Raw genomic sequence first — 11,710 nt, 5'->3', positions numbered from 1 at the left:
AAAGATTTCCTAAAGAGAACTTGGTAGGCCCCACAACAAGTGGAATCAGAGGCACTGATTATGAAGAGTACAATATGGAAGGAGGGTACCACACTAAAGGGGATGAAGTAAACAATGAAGACATAGATCAAGGTGAATTATTAGAAGAGACTAGAAGCCTCACTCAGACACTAAGGGAGGAGGCACAAAGTTTGAGGGGGAGAAGAAGAGGTTGAGATAGTGGTTCAAGAGATACTAGTGCAACTACAAATGTCAGAGGGACACAAGGACACAATATCCAAAGTAACCTATTTGACTCAAGCACATTTGTCATTAGAATCCACACTGTACTGATGGTAACAAAAACTATACTCATTTCTCAAAAATAGAAACTACCAAAATTCATAGGTGATAGGAAGGAAGATCCTGTGCACCATTGCAAAACCTATTAAACAATTTGGTCTATCAATAGAGTGACATACCAAGTTGAGTGCCCAATAAAAATTTCCTAGCCAAGTTGAGGGAAGTGTTGATAGATTGATACTCGGAAATAGATAAAACCCAAGTTACCTTATGAACATGTTTGAAGGAGTTTCAAACAAAGTTCTACTAGCTGCAAGATGATAATGTAATCATGGCAATAATTAATTGTACCAAAATAGGTGAAGATGAGACAATATGAGTGTAAGGTCAAAAGTTGAAACAACTATAGGAAAAATGGATAGCCAACTAGTGGATAACCTAAAGTAATGGTGGTTCATTGAAGCATCAAGACTCTCACTAAAGAAGAAAACATAAATTGTGCCTTTGGCATTGTACACAAATGTGTAAAATAGAGAAATGGACCTAGAAAGTGAGAGCCAAACAACAAAAAGGAGGCACGACTCATCATATGAGGATGACAATTCCTTTGCACAAAGCAATGACAAGGAATCAAGAGAGAAAGTCAAATCTCTCTCTAAAAGGACGTGCTAATAATGATGCAGGTATTCAACTCCATAAAGGCTAGTATGAGAAGGAATGAGGACACAGATCTATGTTGTACCAAGTGTAAGGAAGAGGGCCATGCCAAGGGTGCATGTAATGAAAAAATTCTATGACATTTTCCAGATTATGGGTCATTCTACTACGGAATGCTCATAAAATATGGAGACACGAGGTCAACAAGTATTGTTCACGCAAGAGCCCTCAACATTAATAACAATAATCAACCCTAAGGCGAATAACACCAAGATGTCGTCTCACAGATTCTGAAATAACATATGTGGAGGAAGGAACAACAACAATAATGATAACAATAACAAAAATAGTAGGAGCCACATCCAATATGATGCAAAGGGACAAGAAATGATCCAAAGTCATGCATGTAGTCAGTGGGGACATTTTTGCTCATGACTATTCATGAAGAAACACCTTAGTTCTTGTGTAGATTGTGTAAACCAAGAGATTGCGAGGACATAAGTCGTCCAAAGTCTAGCGTCAACTTGTTGAATATTGAAAAGGTGAGCACCTAGGGTAGGATGTATTGGTGGACATTTATGCATAGGCAAATAAGGCCACATATCTTGATCCCTATACAAAGAAATTAGATGGTATGCAATGCTAAGGAAAAAAACAAAAAAAGAGATAACCGTTAAGAGTAGGAAGACTAAAAAAAGCGAGAACCTCACTCCACACAAAGGTTGAGCAAAAAGTCATGTGAAAAATGATGCAAATAGAGGTTCCCATCAAAAGAAAAGACCTCTTCAAGACAATGCCACAACTATGCACAACCCTCCTAAACACCATATTAGTTCCAAATTACATGACATATCATGCAGAGTGTAAAAAGGAGTCTATCAACACTTCCATAGACTAATGTTGTTGGGCATCAACATAGGGAGAAATCTGATAGAAGTAGAAATGGGTATTCTTGGCACCATTCTGATAGACACCATTGTGGATGGAGGGTCTGGTGTTAATGTGGTTCCTAAGAAGAAATGGAAGAAGTTGGGCAAACCTACAATATGGCCACCAACCTTCCACTTGGTTGTTGTAGACCAACATAGCATCAAGTCCATTGGGGTGCTAATGGTGCAGAGTCATGATCAACACCTAGTCGTTTCTCTCATATTTTGTTGTCATTCCACTTAAGAGGACGGGCTATGATGCAATGATCAGGAGAGGGTTGCCATTGACAGCCAAGGCAAACCATAATTAGAAACAAAGCATTGTATCGATGGAGAAAGGAGGTCATATGTTAACCATTAACCTCAAAAAATTTAGATGGTAAGCAACGACTTGACATCCTCATCAAAATTTAAGTCCAAAGATGGAGGTAGGAAGGGATGAGATGAAGGGAAGCAACATAAGGAAACTGATGATAAGAGTGTCTTAAAATTTGAAGGCAACTTTGAGGATGACCTAGACTCCATGAATGACTTCTTCCACTAGCAAATGAAAGATTATGAGTTGTACCATTGCAACATGTTTTAGGTGGATGAAGGGATGCAAAAGGATTTGTTCCCTCCAACATACAGAGGATACAACAAAGGGGAGGCCTAAGTAAATGAGGTGCCAACACATCAATTTGACATGGAAAAGCTAATTTGGCATGAGGAATCCCTTATTGAAAACCACCAACCTCATCGATAAGGCTAACCAAAGAAACATCTTTATTGGCAATAACTAGAACCTTGTCCTGAAAGCGGAAGCATTCAAGGTCTTTGTGGAGTATAGATATTCAAAGGGAGTACCTTCAAAGTTGTGCATGTACTACATTATGTTGGTACAAGGCCTCTTACAAATCTGAAAGAGACCATACAAGATGATTAAAAAACTATGTTACACAAGTGAATGAGGAGATCGAATGAATGTTGGATGACGATACTATTTTTAAAGTGCAATCAAGTGAGTGGGTCTCTCCCATTAATAAAGCACTAAAGAAGGAAGTAGACCAAATTCACATTTGCTTAGACTTTTGATGCCTCAATGCAATCATGGTTAAAAACCCCTTCCCAGTTCCCTTCATTGATAGTATCCTTGAGGAAGTGGCAAATCATGAAATCTATTCCTTCATGGCTGAATTCTCAAGATACAATCAAATATTTATAGTTGAAGGCTACATTTGTAGTGAAGGACAACGTTTACACATAATCGAATGCCCTTTGGACTTTGTAACACAACAACAATGTTTCAGAGAATCAAATTGCACATATTTGATAAAATGTCTATTGGAAACTTCAAAGCCATTTTGGATGGCTGGTCAATCTTCAGTGCACAGGACACACATCTCTTGGCTCTCAGGGAGTACATGGAAAGAGAGATTGGTACTAAACCCGAAGAAGTGTAGGTTCGTGGTAACACGAGGGAAGCTGCAAGGGAATGTTTTATACAAGGCATGATTAAAGATAGAATCCAACAAAGTATGAGTGATTGTTGAAATAGTAGCAACTATATTATAGGAGTAAAGTCTTTCTTAGGGAACATAGGATATTATTGAAGGTTCATCAAAAAAATTGCTCAAATGTCATACCCATTAGACAAGCTTACACAAAAAGGAGAATCCTATACTTGGGGGAAGGCATAGGAGGAACCATTCTAGGAGAAGAATTCATGGTTGGTTAGTGCGACAATATTGCATACTCAAATTGGGATAAGGAGTTTCAAGTACATGTGGATGCGTTTGATTTCACATTTGGAGCTACATTGTCGTGGGTAGGACCACTCAGTGTACTTTGCTAGTAGGGTTTTGTTCAATATAGAGAAAGTATAGCACAATAGAGAGGGAGGCTCTCAGAATGGCGTATGTCATTCAACATTTTGACACTTGTTGGCAAATATCATTCACCTTCTATGTGGACCATTAGGGTTTGATGTATCCCATAATAAACCTATTATATAAGAAAAAGTGAGTTGATGGTTACTATTGCTGCATGAGTTTATGTTCACCCTCATTGCACAACTCAGGAAGAGCCATGTGATTGTCAATCAACTCTCTCGCATCAAGTCTAGAGAACCAATGGAGGGAGTGAATGCTGATTTCCAAGATGTGCATTTGTTCCATATCACAATCTTATCAGTGTGTTACACAAGTATTGGGGAGTACCTATCTACATCTTAGTTCTTGAAGGATATGCCTCCCAGAGAGGAATAAGTTTGTCTAGAGGAGTATGACATTTAAGTTGATTAATGGATTGTTATATAAGATGGGAGCGAGTCTAAAGGTGTGTCATGGAAGAAGAAGTCACAAGTGTCCTTCGGGAAGTGCATTAAGGTTGGAATAGCAGACACATGTGACCCAACACAATAATGAGGAAGGTAGGTTTGTTGTGACCTATATTATACAACAATGCTAAGGAGTGGATCTTTGAAAGTAGCACATGTTAGAGGGCCATAAAAGCATTGAATCCAAACTTCATTCCCTTGAACCTCTCATAGGCACACGAGTTATTTGAAAGGTGGGGACTTGATTTCATTAGGCCATTGAAGGCTAGTAGAGTAAGGAGGTGTAGATATATTGTGGTGGCTATGAAGTAGCTTACAAAATGCATGGAGGCATGGGCCTTGTCAAACAACTCTGCATTAAGCACAAGGAGGTAAATATATCAACAAATTCTCACAAGATACATAATCCTGATACAACTCACGAGTGACAAAGGAGGCCACTTCATGAATCGTGTCATCCATTTTCTCACTAGAGAGTTCAATATCATCAATTTTTTGTTAGGCCCATATTACTCACAAGCAAATGGCCATGTATAAGTGACAAACAAAATATTGGTGTCAGTAATCTACAAATCATGGGAGGTGGAGCAAGAAGTCTAGGAGGAAATGTTATCATCTATACTATGGGCCTACAATATGATGTATAAGACAACTATCAGGCAAACACCATTCTAGTTAATATATGAACATGAGGTTGTTCTCCTTACATAATTTATTGTTCTCAGTCTAAGGATTGCAATTGAGAACAGATTGAGAGCTATGGAAAGTCTTTGGGAAAGGTTATATACCTTAAAAAATTGGATGAGCATCAAATGATGATGCAATGGGCCACTAAGGGAGCACAACATAGGTGGAAGGCATCACATAATAAACATCTCAAGCAAGTATGATTCACTCCTAGATAGTTCATACCCAAACATTATGGAGGGAATGAGATTAAACCAAGAAAATTTAAGGTTTGACGACCTTGTCCATACAAGAGAAGTTAGAGGAAATCGAGTAATCAAGTTATGGACCCATAACGGATGAGAGATTCCAAATGCAGTTAATGGGTCTAGGATGAAGCTCTAACATGAAAGGCAAAAGTGGGAGGAAGGGTGACTTGTGCTAGCAGAAGGCACCATGTGAGCTAAAGCTACTGAAAAAAAAGAGAAAAAAAAGAGAAAAAAAAGAAGGAAAATATCATGAGTAATTGAAGTCATCACATGATGTCACATTGTATGAATGACCAAAGTCATTGTGTGATGGTGACACCATATGAGGACCAATATCATTGTATGGTGGTCCCATTGTGTAAGTGACCAAGTCACCATACATCATGTACTAGCTAAATAGCCAATACTTGACATATGTAACAAAGTTGGAAAACAAAAACTGCCCACTAGATATAATTTGCATTTTAGTGTCTTGGTTAGCTTTTGAAGTGTCGCATATAGAGGAACACAACTACCCACGAAGACTAGAACAATCACACAATGAAGTTTCTAAGTTCTTACGACGGTTCTCTTAGGCCTACAGTGGAACTAAGGAATCCTAAGGGCCTATGATGGAAACATATAAACCTGCTAGCTAGTAGACATGAGTGGTGCAATAATGTGATTAAGGATGAAATGAGCAGAGGTAAAAACGTAAATGGTTGGCCAACACATTGAATGCCGAGGGATTCAAATATCCAATAATAGAGATTATATAGAGGCTTCCTACAATGGAAGGAAGGAACAACACATGCATCCTATCTGCATGGTAATGAATGGTGAAGTACAGATGACAAATAACCTGTGGTAGAATTACCAACGAGGCATTGTTGTAAGCCACACTTTGGGATTAGAGAAACCGAATGGTGGACTTAGATGAAGTCGCATTGTAGATTTAGTAGAAGTTGTGCATAGATTGTAAATGTTCATTACAAGAGTGTAAATGAGTTTAGTATAACTTGCACAACACATGCTTGACCAAATTGAGGAAAAAAAGAAAGGTTGCGGGCACTAGAGATGCAAAGTGTAGACAAACAAAAAAGAATAGACAAAAGTTGAATGGTGGGGAGTTGAGCAGGCACATTCATCAGAATGTGTTGATAATACTTGTTATGAAGGACACATACCCCAACTACTTTTGTTTAGATTGTACACAATGACAATAAGAAGATGATTATTGATGAATCCCAACTTGAAAAAGGACTGGAAAAAATAGTATTAGTCATCCTCAAGTAGTTCCTTCAGCATGAACAAGACACAAGGACATGCCCTCTATTGTAAAAATTGAAAGAAGAATGGATACAAACATAGGGAAAAACAAGAAGATAAGGTTGAAAGTATTGGGGAAAACACGCACAATAGGAGGATGTCACATTGTAGAATGTAGTTTTCAAAGAACTCAATGGATTGGAATGCAAAAAATGGTGGCAAGAAACATTAGATGTATACTTGGTGAAGCAAATTATTAAGTGGCTTGAAGTTCACTAGGGTATGCAATTTCTCATTTTTTACATATGAGATTATGAGGGTTTCATTCACATTCTAGTGGAGACCTACAAATTTACACGCAAAAGTTCTTTTGAGTATCTTAGGGACAATCTCAAGGTTTCTATCATAGTTGTAGAGTTCACATATGTGTTTGACATTCCTAGTAGGAATTGAAAGAAAATTGATTTCAAGGCCAAGAAGATGACTTACGACAAGAAGGAACACTTGTTACAATTGATTTCACAAACTATTGTGCCAACAGAGATGGACTCAATCACTAGTGCCTATAGGTTCCAAAGGATGAAAAACTCAAGCATTGTAGAGAGACCATGGCTTTGTCTTGTGGATGTGGTGAAGTGTCGACTAATAGGGTCTACTAGAGCCTCCGATATTGCTCTTCCACAAATCTTCCTCATTAATGTTATCGAGAACAGGTTGGTGTATGATTGGGCAACCTTACTAGTAGATCAAATGTACTAACACAAGTGCATATTCCTCATACTGTTTGTGGAATTTGCACCCGTGTACCAACTTCACCTCCAACTCACTAGTAACAGATAGAGAACAATATACATGTAGTGAGGCAATTGGAGGAGAGTGCACCATTGGTACAATTGAAAATGACACTTGAGGTAGGCCTACCAGAGTCTCTGAGGGATAGTAGTGACATCGAGCAATACATTGAGGAGATGCAAATAGGAGCTAGGCACATAGAAGCCTTCATGTGGTCACAAAGAGAGGTGGTGGCGAAGGAGCAAGTAGAGGCCTCGTTGGAGTTTGTCAAGACGAGTTACAAACGAGTTTCATCAATCTTTTGAGTCTCAGGGGTGGCCAACCAAAAATATTCTTGAGATAATGGAAACTTGGGGCCTTTTCGAGGGTTGGGACAATTTTTAGAGTAGGAAGAGTCAAGTTCAAGCTCTACTCTAGAAGGTGGAGCAAGCATTCACAAAGGGTTATTATGAGTTCCACCTGACTCAAAATGTAGCATCTAGTGTTGAGGCTCAATGATTATAAGTGGTCACACCTAGGGAGGAGTCCACATTATGTCTTCAATTGATTGAGGAGAAACATAGACATGATTTGGCTCGGGAGGGGGCTGCATGGGTAGTTGAGAGGGAGGCCCTAAAGATAGAGAAGGTAGCCATAGAAGTTGAATTAGAAGAGATGTCAGAGAGGGCTATTGTAGAAGGTCACCTCGCTAATGCCTTGGAAGCAATAGAAATGAAGGGCAATAAGGTTCTTCTTGCTGCTTTTATGTTGAAGACAATGATGGAGGGACATATGCTCATGGAGTGGGATCTAAAGCTAAGGACATATCACGTGTATGAGTTGCAAGCTCATTTGACAACTATACCACTACCGAGACCCTCTTCATCAGGGATGGTTTCTAAGCACCCTTAGTTATGATTTTTTGTAGTGTTGTATAGTCTCTTTTTGTTGTGTCATCAGGAGAAGACTTTCTTTTTTGAGGGGGGCGATGTTGTTAGTAAAATAGTTGTTAGCATATGATTAGTGGGTCCAAAGGGATAGGCAAATTGGGTAGCAAGTTGGTCACATCGGTTTGTCACAACCCTTTAGCACTTTATATTCTTATGGACTTGTATCTAATCAACATCATTATGAACAAAGTGGTAATATTGTCGTTGTGAGTCTAAAACATATTAATGTAATCATTTGTTGATACAAATAAAGAAGTTGGCAAGTTCTCTAATGTTTTGTTGGTATTACATTATGTTGCATTAAATTACTTTCTTGCTATCCATTATGTGAGTGACTCATAATGGGGGTTAGGGTCCAAAAGTGGCCAAACTTGGGTAAGTCATTGACAAGTTTTATAAATACATGAAAAGTTAACAAATGAACAAAGTAAAACACAATTAAGATAAAAATATGCCTTGCCCAAGCATCTCATTCTAGTTTAGACATAGTATGGGAGTGAGAGATGATACCTATTGTGGCATGCATGATCAAGCATCCTTATCAATGGGAGGGGATGGATTGGTTCCCTAAGTTCCTCCTTGGGGGTTAGCACCATGAGAGGCTAGACCTAGGTAACGCAAGGGGATAACTATGTGATGAAACTCTTCTCCTGTATGCTCTAGAGCTCAATCCTGATATCTTAGAAAGTAACTATAATAGCTGCATTTTACTTAATATTGCTTTTTTTCTTAGCCCTTGTTATTTGTGTGGTTCTTGCCTGTGTTCCTTGATACAAATGCTTGAACTTTGGAAGGGTATGGATGCAACTTCTACAATTCCCTTTGAAGAATTCTATTGTACTTTACTATGGTTAAGAAGAGATTGTATTTGGGTATGCATTATAGGATAAATGTAATATGGAGGAATGTACTCTATCCAAATGATTAATTATGGTTTTTGAATGTAATCAAATGATGCTCTTGTAATTGCCTTAGAGTTTCTTGTTTCACTTTCATGGTTGGTCAAAATATAGAGTTGTAACTTAGCTAATGACATTAGGAGATCCATGAGCATGTAGGAGTTCATTATCTTATTTTTAAATTAAGCATTGTTCAATAATCTCTTGCAATTGTTAAGTCCTATTACTTCGTTCCACATGACACAAAATATTGTTGAAGAGATGAATTTATAACCATGGACATCATTTAACTATTTTTTTTTTTTTTTTTTAAATCCACTTTGGTGGTTAAGAGCAGTCCTCTCGAGTCTCCTATAGGGCCATTACACCTTTTATTATGTTTGCCTCAATCATGACGCCAAACACAATGAGTGTGTGTGTGTGTGTGAGAGAGAGAGAGAAGGGGGGGGGGGGTTGGGGTAATGTAAGTAGATTATATATAATAAAATTAACATTATTGTTATTAAGGTTTACTTTATTATTAAATTACAATAAGCATAATGAAAAATATTGTATCACAAAATAGAAAGTTGAGAGATTATATTGTGGTGAACACAAAAAATAAATTCCCTTTGGAAGAAACTCAAAGACAAGTCATAAATAATGAATTAGAGGAAATACCCAAAGAAAAAACTATACACACCAATATATATATTATATTATTACATTGGCCAACCTTCCTAGAGTGGAACAAATCTATGATACATATCAATCAAGTCTCCTTAATGTAAACCCTGGACCTGAAACCACAAATTCTCTTATCATTCCTCACTCGCCAGCCAGTCTAACACATTCCTTGTTTTTGTTGGCATTATTATCATTGCTTGAAAGTCTTTTTTATAGATTGTCTTTTTGCTTTAGCAATGTCATATACAGATACCTTTCAAATAAATTTCAGATGTTCTAGTAGCATTTGAGACTAAAATTTTGAAGAGAAGACTGTGACCCACTGATTTGAAGATATTCTGTTTGATCCACTCATTATGTAATATTCTCTGATGAAACACCATACACCATGAGGAGAAGCCAATGAAACAATGCTGTCTTTATGATTTTCAAAACAATTTATTGCAAATTCTAACACTTTAGCTACCATCAGTTACAGATACATTTTATTTTATCTTCTTATACTTCTCAGGGAAAGACATCATTAACAACCAAACATGTATATGTGCATATGCACCACAGCCAATTTCAAAAAGTTATCTATTACATTAGAAATAACAGATAGATTAAATATGTGTACTAATATATCATCCGCACATGCCAACAGAATCTGATATTAAACCTAAAGTTTTTAAATCTACTTAAATGATTATGTGATTCTGTAGCTATGATACAAGTTTGGATTTAGCATGCACTTAAAAGGACACACAAAATCCATATCTTTCTTACCTTCGGAGAAAATTCATTGCCCTCTTTCTATAGTACTTTTTCTGTAAACTGAAACAATAATAAGAATGTTGTGGATTTATTGAAATAAAAATAAAAGCATGTGTAGATAGCATTTATCATGTCTAAATAAGCGTTGGAGAACTTCCACTACCAATGCCTGGTTGATCATTTGCACTCGGTTTGATTTACAATTCTGCTGTCCTTCCTAGATAGAGTCCATTGAAAAATGTTCCTACTGTGATATTCTAAAAGATCGCTTTTAATCACTCTCTATGTTGAGAGTTGCCAATAATCAGGACTCCCAAGAACCATACTGATTTTGTCTCCTCAAATCTGAATTGTTCTGAAGCTTGAATGCAGTACAATATAAATCATATTCAATGTCTGCCTGCTAACTTGAATGGTCTCAATCATGCAAGATAACATGTGCACAAAACAAAATTGAATTGAACTTAAATCATGATAAAGATTTTTAAGTCAATGACTAAAACAAATTCATGCCACACAATCATTATGCTAATTTTACAACTTGATGGGCTCCTATTGTAGCAATCAGGCTGTAACATTGTATTTGAAAGAGTGATGAGTATTCCATGCACGATGCACTATTCCAAGGGTGACATGGTCATGCATCTGACTGAACCAAAAAACATACAAAAATAAGAACCATACATTTGCTTCCTATGCTCAATCTGACAAACACTGGACATGGGAGCAGCATCTACAAAAGTATGTGCCTTTAGGAAACTTTACAAGGATGTTTAATATGCATTTATGAACAGTTACTACTCAGCATAGTTACATATAGAGAAATAACAAATAATAATTGAAGTTAATGATCAAATAGGAAGACATTACTATTTGATTAGAAAACATTTTATATGTGTTAATGTTGTAAATCACTTTTGCATCTGCATACCCAACAAATTTCCCACTGTCATGTTTATCCAAAAATTCTTCCCCCTTTGTATCTGTAAACAGCAAAGTAGACAGAAATAACTCTACTCGTCTGTGGGCATGTATATACCCATATTGAAATCCGATACAGCACAGATACATATTGGATACCGTACACACACGTGCCCAAACAAATCTTGATTTTCCTCCCATGCTGGATACTGCATGATTTAATATTTTAAAACTTTGACATAAATTTTATAAATTTAAAAAAACTTCAACCATGATTTTTTTTTTTGTTATTAACAAAACTTCCCCAAATGAGGAAGTCAAATTATATGTTTTTCTATTTCAACAACTCATTTTCTTTGGTTATCTTCAAACACAACTC

At 37.0% G+C, this 11,710-nt stretch overlaps 1 protein-coding gene across 7 annotated transcripts in view; it reads right to left on the bottom strand.

The window, feature by feature from the left end:
• Nucleotides 1-10,414: 10,414 nt before the first annotated feature.
• The window catches only part of LOC149577320 (E3 UFM1-protein ligase-like protein), a 280,489-nt gene continuing 279,193 nt past the window's right edge, over nucleotides 10,415-11,710 (bottom strand). For 2 of the 7 annotated variants that reach the window (XM_089823448.1, XM_089823451.1), the window contains exon 21: nucleotides 10,415-10,810. Coding sequence is in view for 1 of the 7 variants with exons in the window: in XM_089823452.1 (XP_089679578.1) it covers nucleotides 10,715-10,765 (51 nt within the window). In the remaining 6 variants the exon portion in view is untranslated. Of the gene's footprint in view, nucleotides 11,060-11,520; nucleotides 11,541-11,710 lie in introns of those variants that run through there. The other 5 variants (XM_089823446.1, XM_089823452.1, XM_089823447.1 and 2 more) reach the window with 4 other exon arrangements.

This window comes from Cupressus sempervirens, chromosome 1 (genome assembly GCF_028749045.1).
Source record: "Cupressus sempervirens isolate cs-2001-9-10 chromosome 1, ASM2874904v1, whole genome shotgun sequence".
Classification (NCBI taxonomy): Eukaryota; Viridiplantae; Streptophyta; class Pinopsida; order Cupressales; family Cupressaceae; genus Cupressus; species Cupressus sempervirens.
This window is presented reverse-complemented; position numbering and strand designations above follow the sequence as displayed.